General features: G+C 45.6%; 1 protein-coding gene across 4 annotated transcripts in view; it reads left to right on the top strand.

Moving 5' to 3' along the window:
• Positions 1-20,435, top strand: part of LOC146863399 (C-type lectin domain family 4 member F-like) — a 657,369-nt gene that overhangs the window by 304,495 nt on the left and 332,439 nt on the right. For all 4 annotated transcript variants that reach the window (XM_085642825.1, XM_085642826.1, XM_085642824.1 and 1 more), the window contains one exon: positions 18,927-19,078. In XM_085642825.1, the coding sequence (XP_085498951.1) occupies positions 18,927-19,078 (152 nt within the window). The remainder of the gene's footprint in view (positions 1-18,926; positions 19,079-20,435) is intronic.

Below are 20,435 nucleotides of genomic sequence, written 5' to 3'. Positions count from 1 at the left end.
TGGGAAGTACTCACATCCCCCTGAACTAATTTCCCAATTTCTCACCGATCTGGAATACTTTCTCTTGTTAGTGGACCTAGTATGTCAAACGCTACTTCTTCCCATGGCACGGACATATCGTACATGGAGTTCTGGTATTTTAAATCATTTTGCTGCAAAAACATTCAATACATACTCTCAATAATCCTTTTTAGATTAGATAAACTTGATTGCATGCAGTACTTAGGGCCTGATTACGATGTCGGTCGGAAAGCCTCAGACTGACAGTCGGATTCTCCTAGACCATGTTGGAACCCACTGTCTGACTTGGTCAGAAACAATTCCGACCGACGATTATGATGCTCGCGGTCAGAAGGGAAATGGTTTCGTTATCCAAATCGGTTAAGACCGGCACTTGGAGACTCAGGGCCCGATTCACAGAACTAACTTAAGACAAAATCCTAAACTTACTACCATTTTCGTATTCACAGAAGGCACTTACTCATTTTGGTATTCACAGAAGACACTTACTCACTTCGGTATTCACAGAAGTTAGGAGTCCTAACTTTAGGACTCCTAAATGCCTTCTGTGAATACCGAAAGTCTTAAAATTAGGATTTTTCTCAGTTTAGGAGTCCTAAAGTTAGGACTCCTAACTTTACTACTACTAAACTGAGAAAAATCCTAATTTTACAGCTTTCGGGAGTCACAGAAGGCATTTAGGAGTCCTAAAGTTAGGAGTCCTAACTTTAGGACTACTAAATTGAGAAAAATCCTTATTTTAAGACTTTCGGTATTCACAGAAGGCATTTAGGAGTCCTAAAGTTAGGAGTCCTAACTATACTACTACTAAACTGAGAAAAATCCTAATTTTAAGGCTTTCGGTATTCACAGAAGGCATTTAGGAGTCCTAAAGTTAGGACTCCTAACTTCTGTGAATACCAAAATGAGTAAGTGCCTTCTGTGAATACCAAAATGGTAGTAAGTTTAGGATTTTGTCTTAAGTTAGTTCTGTGAATCGGGCCCAACGAGTCGGTTGGAGCCAATTCGTGCAGCTCTATGGACAGCGTTTCCGTCAGAGCGATTATGATGTCAGATTCTGACAACCTTTCCGAGTTGGCCTGTCTGACATGAAAAGGCAGCTGAAAACTGACTTTGGGGGCCCCTACCTGACCCCCCTTCATCCTGAGGTCTCCGGTTGGGGTCTGCGGTGGTACCCAAGGGACACCACTGTAAAACCGTGCACAATGTGGCAGGCACCATGGGGTCCCTGGGGTGCCGGCCACAGGGTGCAGGGATGGATTTCACCCCTCCATTGCACAATGCGGGCATGTATTCCACCCGGAATGCATGCTCCCATTGTGTGGGATACGATTGCGATCAAACAGGGTTCAGTCGCATCATACTTGGAGGGCCTCGACCGACGACAGTGGGTAGGTTGGTCACGGTTCCTGACCTATGTCCTGACCTATGTCGGACGGACTCAGGTCCATCCGACATTGGAATTGGTCCCCTAATGTTTGCCAACCACGGAATTCGAAGGCCGTTATCACAAGAGATACAGTCCTTTATTATATCTCTTGTGAGTAAAGGCTGGTCATTACTCCAAATAGATAACCAAAGTAACAATGGGCTCACTCTAATAAAATTGGATATGTATGGCAAATTTAATTCTTTATGGCAGATGACATGGGGGTAGAACGTGACACGCCCAGCAGGTGCCTGAAAAACCTGTTTTCCTCAGATTGTATGGTTATGCAATTTGTACCCCCCCAAATGGCGGAACCATAGGTGGCAATTAAGAATTATATATTTGTAACATTGCTTTCAGCTGTCACCCGCCGTGAGGTTAAGGAAGGGACAGCAATGATCCAATTGCCTTTGAAAATAACATTCTGCGGTGTGCGATATTAGGTGACCAAGCTCCAGAGGATGAAAACATAACTCCTGGGTATAGGAAACTCTTAATACTTGCTAAGGAGTTATTTCCCACTTGCATAGAAGACAATTGAATACAATGTGGCCCACATGCCATAATATGAGATTTTGCTAAAATGTGTTCCAAGATCTAGGTTAGATAAAATCAATAAATGCTGACACTAAAAGGGGGTCCGAGCCATTAAAACTGCGTCATCCGCATATAAAAGTTTGGGAAGGGGTTTCCCCTTGACAGATGGAACATCGCTGGTTATGGGAGATAAGAATGGGTATAAATCGTTAATGTATGGTATGAACAGTAGAGAGCTAGCACACACCCATGTTGAACTTTAGCTCTCATGCCCCTAAAAAGAAATGCAAGAACGTAAACAAGGGGGGCTTCCAGACCTGTAAGTATCAACACGTGCCAACATTTTTACCGATTTACACAGTCGAAAGCGGCGCTTAAACCCATAAATGCCATATATAAGGGCACAAGCTTAACAACTGTGTACTTTCCTATTATTGCACATTTCTCTATTGTCCCTACCTTACTTCTAAATCCATATATGGCAGGATGTAAAATCGACTTTATTTGGGCCCACTCCTGGACCCTGTTGTAAATAACATGCCCCAGAACTTTTACAGTTGTGTCAATTAACGATATTGGCCTGTAACAGCTGGGGTCTTCTTGGTTGCCTTTCTCAAATATAGGGACGATAATGGAAGTACACCAAGAGTCTGGTATACCTGTATAGGGTAATTTGCTGAACACATTTGTTAAGAATGGAGTCCGAAGTTCGATATTGAGTTTTAGTAGATCAATTGATACTTCATCAGGCCCTGGCACTTTGCCGCCAATGCTTTGGAATAGGGCCTCTTCTATCTCCTCTACCGTAATTCTAACATCTATTAGCTTACTATTATCTACAGTAAAATTATCTACATTAGGGGGTAATCATAGACCTTGCTGAAATGATCTTCCCAAGATTCACTAGTAATATGGCAAGAAATTGGGGCGAATGTGGCCCAGAAATGGTTACTGTCCTTCGTATTAGCTGCTTGTGCTAGTGTCTCCCATTGGTCTGTGAGAAATTGCTGCCAGAGCTTAGCTGTAACAGCATTATAATGTTTCCTCAGGGCAGTGATTAATACCTTGTTCCTAGGCTTCTTCCTTCGCTCTTGATTGGCTGCTGTACAGTCATGGTCAAACCATGGCTATTGGATAGCCATCTTGGTCTAAGGAGGGTATTTATTATGCCCAAACAGAGTTCTTTAAAGGCGTCCACTACAATAATAGCATTATCCTCCTCAGATAGACAGGCTTCCACTAATCTCCTAGTCTGTTTCACAATTTTTTCTAAAGTTTTTGCTGTATTACGCATTCTCCACACCAGTTTTATGTTGTCCGTTTAAATTGTCCGTTGTGGGTTTAAGATTGCAAGCTCCTATCTGCCGCTCATATACTTTCTCTGGGGCTATCAGACTTCACAATCCACTTGAGGACAGCCTCAAGTGGGTTGTGATTGCTAAAGTGGATTTAACAACTGATTCATGTAGCAAGATTTGTTCTAGGATCTGGTTAATAAATATAAAATCAATCGTAGATAGAGAACCTCTTCCTTTATAGGTTGGAGGGGTAATTGCATCTTTACCTACAGTTGCCATAATATCTAGTAGGTCATGGGAATCAACTATTGACCCCAAATCCTGTCTCCTGTGATCTGAACCCCCCTGTATATTCCCCATCGTGTTTCTATCATTTGGGAGATATGCGTTAAAATCACCAGCGAGGAATACATGTAATCCCTGGCCCTGAATAGCAACCTTATCAGGTAACTAAGTGAGGAAATTAGTTAAATCAAAAAATATTGCATTAGGTACATTATTATAAAAATGAACGAAGAAGAAAATAAAGGGGTATATTCACAAGAACGTGTGATAACTACCGCAAGAGTATCATAACGCAACTTCCAACATCGCAGCCCAACGTGGGAAAATTACACCGTGCCAACCAAGTATTCACAAACAACGTGGCGCTAGCATGCGATAGTCACCAGAGAACGCGTCAAATGGCCGCTCAAAATCCAACGCCACGCCACAAAAATGTGAAAAGTGAATGCAAAAGATCATGCAATGAGGCCAATCTCGTAAAAAAAAAACATAGCGAAAACCAGCCACAGGCCTGCAAATTCCATGCGACTGGCTGGAAAATGCACCATAAAAGAAACAAAAAGAACCACCAAAACCAATTAAAACTGCGTAGCACCATGGATGCACCCGGACCGAGTGCAGAGGACATGCCGAACTTACCAAGCCCCACGGAGGACAAGCACGGAACCCCGGGGTCGGGGAAGGGCAAGGAGAAGGGGAAGAGGAACACGGGGTACAGTCCGCAGGAAGACCGGATCATTGTCACGGAGGTGATAGAAAACTATCAACAACTGTTCGGCACCTCCCCTGCGGCACTGGCAACACAAACGGAAATATTGCACTCCATCGTCACAAAAATCAATGCAATCAGAGTGTCAAGGAGGTCAATGGAGGAGGTCAGGAGGCGCTGGCAAGAAGTGCGAAGCCAAACGAAGGAGAAACTTGCCGCCAACAGGAATGCAACAACAGCAACTGGAGGTGGGAGTCCTGCGACACAAGAGGAGCTGGATGAGCTGGAGGAAATAGTGGCCACTGTCAGCAGTGTGGAGACGGTGGCAGGAGTTGTGGTCCTGGTAACATCCCGATATGACCTGACCCAACAGCAACAGTGTGAGTAACGACCAGGGACTGGAGGGACGGGGGGAGATGGGCACAGTGGCACACATGAACAAATATGTGGCACACACTGCACACCCACAATGATTGTGGAACATGTCCCTGACAGTCTTGGCACAGTGCAGCACACATAGAAACACCAAGCAGGCCCCCGTCCACTATGTGCACAAAGGGGCCCCCCTCCCCTACACCAATATCACAACCTACCCATGCACATGTGCTGAATCCAGGAAAGCAGCGGCTCTGTGAGCCACACTGACTGTGCAAGTGACAATGCATGACAGATAGCATGGCTGCAGTCACAGTACATGCCATGACCCACGAATCGACATGGAGGTGCCCCAGAGCAGATCACATCCATAAAGGTTAAACAAATAATGGGGTAACCCAGTATCCCTCAGAACCTGGGCAGTACGTTTATAAGGTGAACAATGGTTCCGTTGGGTGAAAGAATTACTTTACATATTAGGCATAGTCAAGCGTTATTCGAGAAATGTACAGTATTCTACTGTAAGCAACACACAAGACAGTTCATTATGCAAATTCTTTATATATAAATTGCGTCATTCATATATGTATGCAATGATATTTCATGGAAGGCCGTCAAACAATAGTGTGATGATACAAGTGACACAGTGAATAAGTGCTCGGTGACAGTGTGCGTGATATATACAGTTGTTTAAAATCGAGAATATTCGAAAGTGGCCAGAAGGTTCTATAGTAAAGCTGCGTAATGGAAGAGTTCCTTTTTGGCGCAGATCCTATGTAAAGGTCCACATAATAGTCGACGTTTCAACCCTAATACTGCACTCTTGAAAGGTCAGTGCGGGTCTTCATCAGGACTTGGATAGAAGGTGACGGCCTGTTAGTGACAAAAGGGACTCGGTCAGGTGTGTTGACATGAGTGAAGGAACAAAGAAACTAAGGGTGGCAGAAGACTCACCTTAGTTAGAGAGAAAATCAATTCTATTCAGTGTGGGTCTGTGGACGATCACCGGATGGGGTCCACTTAGTTGGCGAGGGGCCTGTAAATAATTAATTAGTTTGGGGTAAATTAAATCCAACCCAGACAAAGAGGTGATCGATGATCAACGTTACAGGGGGGAGCCTGACTTGCTCACCTATGTTGATACAATGATCCCGTGGTATTCGGGGCTCCACAGCAGTAAAAAGTCGCATCTAGAGAACAAAAATTTGTGTGTTTGAGTAAAGGCTACTGTAAGTCGACCGCTCACCGGAACGAATATTACAGAGTTGGCGCTCACCTATATTGATGCGCAGTGCTGTCTAAAATCCAAGCGTTTCTAATCCCTTAGTGTGGGTGATGTTGGCTCTTCAAACGAAGTTTAACTGTAAAAAAGCCAAAATCAGGTTTAGCATTTAAAAGCAAGAAACCCAATTGAGAATATTTAGACTCAAAATGTATGCGGGTCGCTCGGGGATTCTAAATTACCTCCTTCGGAAGATCGGACGGCAGGCCTGGGGGTCCTGGCTCATCTGATTGAATCGGCAGTAACGTCCGAAGTGAGTCTGCATAAAAAGCCGAGAGTAACGTGCGCGTGTACGCCAAACTTAGTGGGTTGCCAGGCAACGTATTGAGCTGGCGCCAACGAGCGTGACTAATCATCATGGGGTACCATGGTAACGAAGTAAACAAATACGTCAAGTGGGAAGACTACGTGGAGATTCAAGCACCAATTAATGTGCAACGAGTGACGCGTGGCGCGAGCGCCAACGAAGGTGACTAGTCATCCTATGTTGCTAAGGGGGAGAATCGAATATACCCAGCGCGGGAACCTGTTTCAGTGAGCGCTCCATAACTCGTAAGCATGATGCCAAACGGACACCTGATAACAGGATCGGCATAAGATTAAGATCTCTATTCATGGTTTACAATGTGTTCAGGTAGCCAAGGTACCAATAATTCTGGCTACATTGCACAGGTTCACAACAATAATTCATATAACATCAAAACGTCATATTCATTTTAAACCAATTAGAAAATTTAGAAAGTGCAAATTCATACATAATCAAAAGATTGTTCTGTGTTAATCAAAGGCTCAAGTATGCTATAAAAGGCCAGAGTAGGATTCAGAAAAATACAAGTGCATACTCAAGTATTGTTTGTCTGACATATTGGTGTTTTATGGTCAGAATACTACACAGGGTCTATCTGGGGGATGGTCAAAGTAGGCCCATTTGTTTCGAGATCTCCTCCATCTCGTTCAACCCGTTTTGGACCGAGTTAAGTAAATGGATCCATCTACACTCCTTGTAGTTCAGTACCCTCACAATCGACCCTCCTCTGCTACTTGGGATGATTTTTTCTAGTACCCACCACGTGATGTTGTTGGGAGAGTGATTGTGTGATGCATAATGGTCAACCATAGGGGCTCCGTGTACCTTACATCTTATCCTACTCATGTGCTGCAAAATTCTGACCTTCACTTTCTGAGTAGTTTGTCCGACATATGTGAGTCCACAGGGACATTGGATAGCATATATAACATTCATGCTATTGCAATTTGTAAACTGGGAAAGTTTGAATGTTCTGCCAGTATGCGTGAATGTAGTTCCTTCATAGCATAAGTCACATGCCTTGCATTGACCACATTTGCGGTGTCCAGATACAGGTGCCAAACCCAGGAGATCCCTGAGGTCAGGTTGTTTAGGTGTGTCCAGGTATGCATTAACCACCGAATCCTTAATGTTCTTGCCTCTTTTGAAAGCGAATGTAGGATCCTGCGATATCTGTAGTTCGCTCGCGACTAGGTTCCAGTATTTTTTGACGACTTTCTTTATTTCATTACTTTTGCTGTTGAATGTAGTCACACAGACTATCTTGTCTGTCTCCAGTTGTTTTTGGTTGATCTCCAACAATTGTTCCCGGGGGCAATACCATGCCCGTTTTTTTGCCCGCTTGAGTAGACCTGTAGGGTAACCTCTCTCTCTGAGTCTAGTCTGTCCTTCTTGTGCAGTTCCTCCTCAGTCTGAGGAATTAATACATGACCAGGGAGCCTCTGGCTTTCTATTAGGCTCAGATAGATTGCCAGCAGACACCAGTCTAAATGAGAAATTGGCTAAAATTGAGAGATTGGAGAAGAAGTTAATCAGAGCACGCCTTCACGGGCAAGTATTGACAAAATACCTCCAGTCCAACATAATTCCAAAAGGCCTACAAGTACGTAATGAACCCGCGATATTCATAGATATCCCCAAATTCAGAGAGGGATTCAGTTACGTAGCGAACAACTGCTCTAGGCATTGGATGGTCCTTGGGGTAGAAACAGCATTAGAATACGTTAAAAAGCTCACACAGGAAATAGCAGACCTCAAAAAGGAACTTATAGATGACACTTCCCTTACCAACGCCAGGGAGGCATTAGAAAGAGCTGAAAAGACCCTCTCTGACTTTAATGCCATCACTCTGAATAGGAAGCTGGATAAGCTATCCAAGAATATAAGGAACTACGACAAAAACATTACCTATCCATATCTATCAGACGACTACTACCAGCAAGACAGCCAAGGTTTCTTCAGTAATAGAAGTCACCAGGGACCCAGAAGATTTTACACCTTCTCAAATTCCTCTGCAGGCAGTGGCTCAGATACTGAGTCTGACGGACCTTCTTCTAACCCACAAACCAACCAGGGTCCACGTTTTTTAGGAGAGGGCTACCGCCAAAACAACAGGGGCGGAGGGAGAGCTCAGAACTGGGAGAGACCGAGAGGATGGAACAGGGGCAGGAACACTCAGCAAGGTCCATCACGAGTTCGGTTCTACCAACCGGAAACACACGGGGAAATCTCTACACGGAGGCAAACTTACAGATGGTAGAGACTCACGCACCATTTGTCCAGTCGCTTGACCTACCTGAAACCAACATCATGGTGACAATGAATCAGATTAGTACTAATTCATCTGATCCAATCATCAACTTATCAAGTCACACTATGTCTCAGGGTGAAAGAGATGTGCTTTCCAAAGGACTTTCATTCGTCGTCACAGTCATCCCGGACTCTTTCCAGATTAAAATTGAGCTACAACGCTTCTTTCGTAAAATCAGATTGAAGTACTTTTTCAGCAAAAATATCTACAATCCTGTGCCTTCCGCCACAGGTTTTAGACCTATCTCAACTTTCACCCCAGGGGCACACATGGTGAGCGATAAAATACTTGCTTATGAGAAAATTGTACTGCAGGAAATCATGCAAATTGTGGCTGAAAGGAAGTACATAAAATACAACATCAGCAAAGAAGAAAAATGTGCCTTACGTTCCTTGAGTGATAACAAAACCATCGTCATCAAGTCAGCGGACAAGGGGGGCGCAGTGGTACTCCAAAACACAGACGAGTATGTGGAGGAGCTTGAACGTCAACTAGGAATGGAGGATAGTTACCAACCAATCCCACGTGACCCTACACCTATTTTGAAATCTATGATAGAAAAAGTAACCAAAGGTGGTCTCTCTGAAGGATTCCTAACCCAACATAAATATGAGTTCCTCAACAGCAAAGACCCTCGAATACCGACCATCTATACTCTACCTAAGGTACACAAACGAATGGAGAAGCCACCTGGAAGACCCATTGTCTCGGGATGTGGCTCGATCCTGGAACCACTCAATCAATTCATAGATTATTTTTTGAAACCCTTCGTACCAAAAACAAAATCATTCGTAAGGGATACGACACACATTATACAAATACTTGAAGGTCAGGCATTTGATCCCCAGACTCAATTCTTGGTCACACTAGATGTGTCCTCTTTTATACACCTCAATTCCCCAAGACGCTGCGCTGGAGGTTATCAGGAACACACTGGATTCCAGATCAAGACCACATTGGATCCCTACAGAATTTTTGATTTCTCTACTAGAAATTGCCATGAAAAAGAATTACTTCACCTTCCAAAAAAATTCTATTACCAGTGCAAAGGCGTAGCCATGGGTGCTACATATGCCCCAAGTCTAGCGAATGTGTACATGGACCATTACGAGGAGGAACATTTGTATAGTCTGAACAACCCATACTTGAATGCCATCTCAGTATGGAAGCGTTATATAGACGATGTGATAATGATTTGGAATGGGGACAACATTGAACTTAACAATTTCTTCACCTGGTTGAATATGAGATCCACAGATATCCAGTTCACTATGACATGCAACAACGAAGCAATTGATTTTCTGGACTTAACATTCCGTTCACAAGACAATCTGCTTTACTGTGATTTGTATCGCAAACCCATGGAAAGGAACTCATTACTAAAATACCAGTCACATCACCCACGCAGTCTGCGAGACAACCTTCCGTATGGCCAATTCCTCAGACTGAGGAGGAACTGCACAAGAAGGACAGACTACTTCAGGGAATCTGAAATATTAATTTCTAGACTCAGAGAGAGAGGTTACCCTACAGGTCTACTCAAGCGGGCAAATAAACGGGCATGGTATTGCCCCCGGGAACAATTGTTGGAGATCAACCAAAAACAACTGGAGACAGACAAGATAGTCTGTGTGACTACATTCAACAGCAAAAGTAATGAAATAAAGAAAGTCGTCAAAAAATACTGGAACCTAGTCGCGAGCGAACTACAGATATCGCAGGATCCTACATTCGCTTTCAAAAGAGGCAAGAACATTAAGGATTCGGTGGTTAATGCATACCTGGACACACCTAAACAACCTGACCTCAGGGATCTCCTGGGTTTGGCACCTGTATCTGGACACCGCAAATGTGGTCAATGCAAGGCATGTGACTTATGCTATGAAGGAACTACATTCACGCATACTGGCAGAACATTCAAACTTTCCCAGTTTACAAATTGCAATAGCATGAATGTTATATATGCTATCCAATGTCCCTGTGGACTCACATATGTCGGACAAACTACTCAGAAAGTGAAGGTCAGAATTTTGCAGCACATGAGTAGGATAAGATGTAAGGTACACGGAGCCCCTATGGTTGACCATTATGCATCACACAATCACTCTCCCAACAACATCACGTGGTGGGTACTAGAAAAAATCATCCCAAGTAGCAGAGGAGGGTCGATTGTGGGGGTACTGAACTACAAGGAGTGTAGATTGATCCATTTACTTAACTCGGTCCAAAACGGGTTGAACGAGATGGAGGAGATCTCAAAACAAATGGGCCTACTTTGACCATCCCCCAGATAGACCCTGTGTAGTATTCTGACCATAAAACACCAATATGTCAGACAAACAATACTTGAGTATGCACTTGTATTTTTCTGAATCGTACTCTGGCCTTTTATAGCATACTTGAGCCTTTGATTAACACAGAACAATCTTTTGATTATGTATGAATTTGCACTTTCTAAATTTTCTAATTGGTTTAAAATGAATATGACGTTTTGATGTTATATGAATTATTGTTGTGAACCTGTGCAATGTAGCCAGAATTATTGGTACCTTGGCTACCTGAACACATTGTAAACCATGAATAGAGATCTTAATCTTATGCCGATCCTGTTATCAGGTGTCCGTTTGGCATCATGCTTACGAGTTATGGAGCGTTCACTGAAACAGGTTCCCGCGCTGGGTATATTCGATTCTCCCCCTTAGCAACATAGGATGACTAGTCACCTTCGTTGGCGCTCGCGCCACGCGTCACTCGTTGCACTTTAATTGGTGCTTGAATCTCCACGTAGTCTTCCCACTTGACGTATTTGTTTACTTCGTTACCATGGTACCCCATGATGATTAGTCACGCTCGTTGGCGCCAGCTCAATACGTTGCCTGGCAACCCACTAAGTTTGGCGTACACGCGCACGTTACTCTCGGCTTTTTATGCAGACTCACTTCGGACGTTACTGCCGATTCAATCAGATGAGCCAGGACCCCCAGGCCTGCCGTCCGATCTTCCGAAGGAGGTAATTTAGAATCCCCGAGCGACCCGCATACATTTTGAGTCTAAATATTCTCAATTGGGTTTCTTGCTTTTAAATGCTAAACCTGATTTTGGCTTTTTTACAGTTAAACTTCGTTTGAAGAGCCAACATCACCCACACTAAGGGATTAGAAACGCTTGGATTTTAGACAGCACTGCGCATCAATATAGGTGAGCGCCAACTCTGTAATATTCGTTCCGGTGAGCGGTCGACTTACAGTAGCCTTTACTCAAACACACTAATTTTTGTTCTCTAGATGCGACTTTTTACTGCTGTGGAGCCCCGAATACCACGGGATCATTGTATCAACATAGGTGAGCAAGTCAGGCTCCCCCCTGTAACGTTGATCATCGATCACCTCTTTGTTTGGGTTGGATTTAATTTACCCCAAACTAATTAATTATTTACAGGCCCCTCGCCAACTAAGTGGACCCCATCCGGTGATCGTCCACAGACCCACACTGAATAGAATTGATTTTCTCTCTAACTAAGGTGAGTCTTCTGCCACCCTTAGTTTCTTTGTTCCTTCACTTATGTCAACACACCTGACCGAGTCCCTTTTGTCACTAACAGGCCGTCACCTTCTATCCAAGTCCTGATGAAGACCCGCACTGACCTTTCAAGAGTGCAGTATTAGGGTTGAAACGTCGACTATTATGTGGACCTTTACATAGGATCTGCGCCAAAAAGGAACTCTTCCATTACGCAGCTTTACTATAGAACCTTCTGGCCACTTTCGAATATTCTCGATTTTAAACAACTGTATATATCACGCACACTGTCACCGAGCACTTATTCACTGTGTCACTTGTATCATCACACTATTGTTTGACGGCCTTCCATGAAATATCATTGCATACATATATGAATGACGCAATTTATATATAAAGAATTTGCATAATGAACGGTCTTGTGTGTTGCTTACAGTAGAATGCTGTACATTTCTCGAATAACGCTTGACTATGCCTAATATGTAAAGTAATTCTTTCACCCAACGGAACCATTGTTTACCTTATAAACACATCCATAAAGGAGCAGGTCACACTTTGACATATCCACGTGCACCCACAACCCATGTCGCACAACACACACAGCACGCGAACAATGCACCAGGACACAAAATTGGTACGGGAGCACATATGACCCAAGTCGAAAGCAATACAGCCCCCGAAAAGCACACAATTCAAAGGTGCCCCGTCTCAAAGGGAGAAGGGTATACGAAATCAGAGCTGTAGGGGCAACTCCCCCACAATGCAGCACACACACATAGCAATCACAGTACACCAGCAATGATGGCAACGTGGTAAAATGCGCAACACCAGAGGACAGAGCTCACAACATGTTCCGCTCGTGTGTATCAACTGTCCCCTCCCATCATGCATTGCCTGACACTGTGTGATGACAATGTACAGGTACTACCACACATCCGTCATGTAGTCGGTAAACACACTGTCTCCTATCAAATATCCAGCTCCACCAAAACAGTCACAATGTACATTGGCATGCAGTCTGAATGTAAACATCTGCAATCATTCAACATACATGTGCAACCCTGTTAACCTGCATCACCCCTTTACATTTCAGAGGGACAAAGAACACCTCATGCAGAGCACACCACACTTCCCATCAGTGATGATGAAGAGGACAACCCGCACATATGTCAGGACACCCTCCAACGGATGATGGACAGCCTCCGCACCCCATCCCCAGGAGCAGGGCAGGCCAGCTGCCTCGAGGTGACCCCAGCACCTGCACAGACCACACAGCAGGAAACACACATCACCACAACAGTCTCCCTGAACCCCCCGACCAAGACACGGAATTACAACAGCGTGTGTGGGCATGCCAGGTGGAGTTGGCTGATCAGCTGCGGGTTGGATTCGAGCTTGTGGCAGCCAAACTCGATGCCATAAGTGGGTGTCTGAGTCCCATCATGGACCACGTACAGTCTCTTACAGACACCCTCTGCACGCACCATGGTCCACCACAGACCTTGGCTGACCCCGCTGGGGCCATTAATCGGATACAAGAACTGCCTGGTCAGACAGGCATCAGCAATGACAGCACAGAGTTGGCACAGATGCGGAGGGCAATGGAGACCATGGAGCAGATGCAGGTTGGACGTCTGGCTGCCATATCTGGACACCAGCGAGCAGTAGCTGGGAACTTCAGCGCCCTGCAGTACATCATCTTGCCATTGATGCCACTGAGCCTGTCACAGATAGCTGCAGCGGGAACATCAACACACACAGCTCAGACCCCTGATGTGTCAGTGGCACACGGCGATGCAGCCCCATCACCTTCGCAGTCTGATGTGTCAGTGGCACACAGTTATGCAGCCATTACCCCACCACACACACCGGACACAGAACCTGTATCAGAGGAGTAAGATGGGGATGGAAATTACTGTGTGAGGAAGGAGGCAGTAGCATCCATCAGCGCCATATGGCCTGTCCTTGCCTGATTCTGACCTATGCATCATGCCCTGGAACAACACCTCCCACTGACCCACGCAAACACGCTGCAAAATTCACCTGGAACTCAACATGGACTGCCATATCCTCACTGCTGGTCAATCACACAGCAAGCCAGCTGCAGACTGCCCTCCCCCTCATCCAAAACACTTTTCATTCCCCAAAGGACTCTGTTTGACCCACCGCTGGGCTTCCATGTAATGTGGGCTAGGATGGCCATGTACAGCTCTAGCTCCGTCAATCACCTGAATGTGAATAAAACATTCTCAATCACACATATGTGTCATGACTATGTTCACTTACGTATAGAGGTATGGCAGGACGTAGGGACAATGATGCACATGTAGGTACACCCTGGTAACTGATATCTATGCGTATGCGTATCCCTGAGACACATGGCCAATTGGATGACTGTGGAGGTGAGTACTAGCTGTGTCCCCATTGCACATTGCCTACAGTCTCACATCCTCCAACGTAGGCACAAGTACACGTATTGAATAGGTCTGTGTGTAGGGATTCACAATCAGTAGCAGGCCAGAAATAGTGTCCTACAACACATTTGACAACCAGACCTCACGTTGCATACCTACACGCACACATCTGTGTGGCCAAATCCTGTTACAATTCATGACATAGCTACACATGATCTGATTTTGGACCCCATACTCTCATTTCAGAAGTCACGTAAGTGCACAGGTCGGCAAGCAACTATCCCATTACAATGTGTGGCCCACATAGGTGGAGATTGCAAAAGGGAGCCACCCCCATTGTACATGCATTAGTCAGATCCTCCCTGTGTAGGGATGATGCACATTGTGGCACACGAGTGGACATTCGATTCAACACTCATCACAGTTAGACACCAGTGGATTGGCATAGACTTTATTGGCATGTGCGTGTCAGTAAGGACAAGGCAACGGCCACAACAGGCAGGGACAGGCTTAAGGCACTTACACATAGTATGGGAACATGTTGAGGTTCAGGAAATGGTGAGGCAAAAATGGACAACGGTCTCAGCACACCTTGCCGTTCTGGACGAGTCATGTGTTGTCTGGCGTCTGCCAATTGCCCCGTGTGAGGGGGCTTGACTCACTGGCCATGTGATCAGCATAGTACTCTGCCACCGGAGTGTTTATAGTGTCTGCTCTGCTGACAGTGATCAGATGGAAGGGTCCGACCGCTTCACATGTCGTCCTACATTGCCATGTGTATTCACTCACCCCAGCAGTGTGTCCGAATTGGTAACGTTGCAAAACGACGCTGTGTTCCTCTGAGCATGGACCGGCATCCCCTTGCACAGGTGTGTATACACATGCGTAGTTCCACGTACATGCATCCAGAGTCCTGAGGATGGCAGACATGTCCTCTGTTGTGGTGGGATATGTGAGCATTCCTCACAATGCAACAAGTTTTTGGGACCTGTGCTGTCGGTGTCAATCTGATGTGGCTGCAGGGACGTAGTTACTCGTCCATGAATGCCAGCGCAGCTTTATGTGCAATGTGTTCCAATAGTACGTCATTGTCGTGTTCGAGGAACGCCAGAGTGAGCCAATTCATTAACTGATCCGGGCAGGTGTGCTCAGCCCACGTCGTTTCCCCAATCTGCAACACAGCCCAATAGGAGAGCGCCTCAATGTGGTCACTACACACGAGGAAATGTGCAATCTCCCATGCACAACTGCCAATACATACGCAGTATGTCAATGCATCCCATGCACGGCTGTCTCGGTTACACTCCTGTTCGTGATCCAACAGGGGGCGCAGACACAAGTCATAGTCCAATTCATCTACGGTTGTGTTGGATAGGCATACATCCATGGGATACTTGAATGTGCATTTTCGGCAGTGGAACCAGGGCTGGACGCAGGTGACGTAGGCCAGGCGGAAGCTCAGCCGGTAGCTCATCCGCAGCACTGCCAGTGGTAGTGCGCCCAGTGAATGCAGCATACGTGCACAGTACTGTTCCACGTGATGGGGGTTGTGCATGTGCCTGGGATGGCCTGTCATTGCTTTGTTGTGTCTCTTGGAACTGGCACTCTTCTGGACAGCGGCAGTTGTTTGGAGGATATGCCACAGCTCTGGGCTATGATTAGATGGTGTGTACCACATTGGGTAGAATAGGTTGCTGTTTCCGTGAGTGTCAAGGGCATCCCACGCGGGGGTAACTCAGGCAGGGCCTTCTGTGTGTGGGGTGTGAATCAGTTGGATTGTTGATTTGCGCAATGCGTGGTGTGGGAGTCATCCACGTCAGCCATGGCATCTTGCTCAGGGTGTTCCAGCTGCGTTCAGGACCAAGTTCGGAGGTGCAGGTGTCCTCCCGCCTTCTGCATTAGTACAAAGGAGCTTCATCCCTGATGTGTGTCTCACTACTACTTGCGTTTTCAGAATGTAATGTGGCTTTGGCGCAGAAATTGGGGCAAGGCCTTGGGCTCATGGTGTCCTGATAGCGACACACACAAATGTTGGCATGTAGGGCCAGGTGCCCGGGAGGCCTTGCACTGCTTGTGCAGTCTCACTCTGTCTCCCTTTCTCGCTCTCTCCCTCCCTCTCTCCCTCTCTTTCCTTTGTTGTGCGCATGGCACTCCTTCTTCTCTTGGAATTTGTCTTCCAGGCTGTGTCCTACAGATTGTCCAGTGCAGACCTGCTAGGACTCATCCGAATGCAGTTTTGGTTTTGGTTTGACTGGTGTTTTGTGTTGGTGATTGCTTTGCTGTATGACTGATTCTCCATTTTCGGGGCACGCATGTGTGTTGGTACTCCTGCTTGTGTGACATCAGTCAAAGTTTTATTTTTTGGGGGATTCGCGGTGTTGGTGTGCAGTTTATTTGTCTGGGGGTAGCCGGGGGGAAGACCGGGGGGGGGGGGTTGTGGGCCTGGGTGTGGTGTTGGTGAGTGTTGTGGCCCTCTTGGGTGTCTGTGCTGCATGGACAGTTGCTCGGGGGCATCTGTGGTTATTCATGTGTGCCTCTGGGCTGGACTCCCTTTCGTGGTGCAGGCTGAGGTCCGACTTAGCACCAGGTCAGAGCAGGTGTTATTTTCCTGCTGCTAATGCGCCTTATCGCCGGTTTGGTGTTCTTATCGCAGTTCTGCCTGGTCATTGTGAATGTTGTGGAGTTGTGTTGTCGCAGCTTTTGGCACTGGAACGCCTACTCTGCATCTCATTAGCGATAGTTGCGGGGGTCATCCGTGGCGATGTTTTTTGCTGCTGCTATCGAGGGTAAACTGGTGCTGTAGGCTGTTAACACCAACTTGTGAATGGGGCGATAATTTTATCGCAACTTTGGTTACGATAAAGTGCCGTTAACTCGGCGATAGTTCCTTGTGAGTATGCCCCAAAGTGTTTTCCAGCAGAGCACTTGGAAATTGGTACTAGCGGTCTCCAAGACCTCCACAAGACCACCCAGGGTAATATTCAGCCCTACTGACAATCCACCTGATGCAGGACAAGAACGGGAACTAATAGCAGGGATATTATAGCATGTGTACCCATCTAATATAGTGGGTACCACCTCCCACGTCTCCTGAAGCAAAATTATATCATATTTTTAAATAAAAAAGAGCCATTCTGGCACAAACATCTTAGAACAAACTCCTGCAACATTCAATCTCACAATGAGCAGCCTATTGTCCAAAATAGGCAGGGAGAATACGGGGAAGGCAGCCACTGGGAGTCACTCAATGTCTTCCATTGTGCTAAAAACGACAAATCTAATATTACAATTCAGTCATGGCACTGCCCTGGTAGGGAGTTTACAGATAGTTGGTAAAGTTGGTGGTTTGTAAAAATAGCCGAGGTGAAGTGCCACAATTTGCGAATTAGTGTGTAACAACGATTCTCCATAGTTAAAAATGTTATGTACATAAATTGGAGCTCTAAAATTAAAGAAACAATGTCAATAGCTTAATCAGTGTGTGTGTAGGTGGCTCTGTGTGTGGGTGCAAATGCAATAGGTCTCGCTTTTGAGGGTGATTAAGCTATTGACATTGTAAATAACAATGCCGTTTCTTTAAATGTTTTAAAAACAAAAACATAAACAAAAATAATGTCATAAGCAATGCCAATAGCTCTAACTTTACCAATGCCGAGACCATTGCATTGTAAATGCTTGCTCCTCTTTCCATGTGCTGCATTCTGCAGTACAAATAGACTATGAAAAACGCCTCTTGTGATTGTTTTTGTGCAGGAATGTACCCCGTTCCTGCACAAAAACAATCATGCCAACAACACAGACACCCTTCCAACATGGTGCAAGGGTGCCTGCGTAGGCACTGGGCTGCAAATTGTACACCGGAGTTGGCTGAAAGGACAGGAATGCACTGTATCTTGTAAATACGGTGCATTCCAGCACTTTCGAATTAGCATATGGCGGCGCAGCAAACAGACTTGCAGTGTTGCCCTATGCCAAGTCTTTGTAAATGAGGCCCTAGGAATCCAGGGCCATATTTATAAAAGGGTTGCGTCACCTTTGCACCATGCAGCGGAGTGTGTAAGTGATGCAACCCTTGAGATGCATTTTATCAACCCATGCAAGGCCCCCTTGTGTTGCCCTGAGTGGCTTGATCATTCCAGAGTAATGCAATGCAGCGCATATCACTGGGTTGCATTACTCTGCCACAGGGAGGCGTTCCATGGGTGGTATGTGGGTGTTCCCAAGCATGGATTTAGCTGCATTGCCAGATTTACCATAAGCGGTAGACCTGGGAATGCAGCACAGTGCTACGCCTCTCAATGGTGAGGCGTAACGAGGAGAAATATGTTATTTCTCTTCGTTTTTCCTTTTTCTATGTGTGCTGTAGCATTCCGCACCTTGCATCATACAATCTATCTCTTTGCACCATTAATTTGCCCCATTAATCCCTTTCTTTGTAGGAAAGATCTTCTCCCTGCCTGAAAACACCTGGAGGTTGAACAACAACAATCTGTATTATTTCTCAAACAAAATGAGTAACTGGAATGAATCGGAAACATTCTGTCGGAGCTACAATGCGCATCTCTCATCAGTTTTAACAGCCGAAGAGCAGGTGAGATAACATTTTATTGTGAAACATGCATGTGAGTGTGTTATTGGAAGGGACGAGGGCTACATTTGGCCACAGACAGGAGCCTCCTATGTCCCCACCCTGAAAGAAACTGGAATTAGTGAACCAAGAGAAGACACGTCAGTAATGTAAAAATCACACAGGAACCTCTTCAAATAACCCTTCAACTTCACTTCCGCCATTCATTACCCCTGTAAACAATGGATGTTACTATTACCCAGTTTAGTGCCTGACTCCCAGAATTAGCACATTAGCCTGGGCGTTAATCACATGCATGGTAAGCACTGCCAGCACAGGGTGTGGTGTTCATCAGGTGAACACTTTGCACCACATACACACACCTTAAGACCGAGGAGAACCTCAAGATTGCAAATGCAACTTCACATTCTGGGGTGTGCAAACAGTATGTATGGCACATGCACGCCCTCATTGTGGGGTGTGCATATAATGTATGGCACATGTAACTCATCATTCTGAGGTGTGCAAACAGGATATTATGGCACATGTAAGTCCTCATTGTCGGGTCTGCAGTAAGCCCTTGTGGTGAACTCTGCTTTGTTCACGGAATTTGCAAAGGTTTCCACACTCCGTGCTGCACAGAGCAAGCGGAGCTCTGCAAAACTCAGCCCCGCGTAGCGAAGCACAATTGTTTCCTAGCTCGTGCTCCTCAATGTCAAGTTGGCGAGCACAAGTGAGGAAAATCTACCTAAGATATTTCCTTACTCCCACTCCCAATGTCAAGTTGGTGAGCAAGAAAAATCCGCCTACCTACGAGATTTCTTAACGTACGGTGGTTGCGATCACATACTTTGAAAATCTACTCGAGTGGCAGAAAAGAAGGAGCACCTTCTACTGCTGCGCATGGTGCCATTCACATTGATTTTCCAGCACAAGAGGAACACCCGACACTGAAAATCAATGTAAACAGGCGTGATCAAGCTCACTCCGCCACTTGCGGAACTCCGCGTAGCATGGTAGAGTTTTTAAGTCACTCGGCCCAGGCTTAGTCTGTAGAGAATGTATGGCACATGCAAGTCCTCATTGTGGGCTGTGCAGAGAATGTATGGCACATGCAGGTCCTCATTGTGGGTTAGGGAGAATGTATGGCACATGTAAGTCCACATTCTGAGTTGTGCAAACAGAGGAGTATATTTACAAGAATTGCCGCTATGCAGTTTTGACGTTCCTTAGTGGCATTTTTTTTTATTGCTGTCTATCACCTAATTTCATCGCTATGTTTCCGACATATTTGCAATACGTCATTACATGGCGTTAGGATCGGCTAGCTGCGGCACAAATTGCTGCTAACTCTAGCGTCACATCAAAAAAAATCTTGACG

This window comes from Triturus cristatus, chromosome 2_2, assembly GCF_964204655.1.
Source record: "Triturus cristatus chromosome 2_2, aTriCri1.1, whole genome shotgun sequence".
Taxonomy (NCBI): Eukaryota; Metazoa; Chordata; class Amphibia; order Caudata; family Salamandridae; genus Triturus; species Triturus cristatus.
The sequence above is the reverse complement of the archived record's forward strand: the minus strand, read 5'-3'. Positions and strand labels throughout refer to the sequence as shown.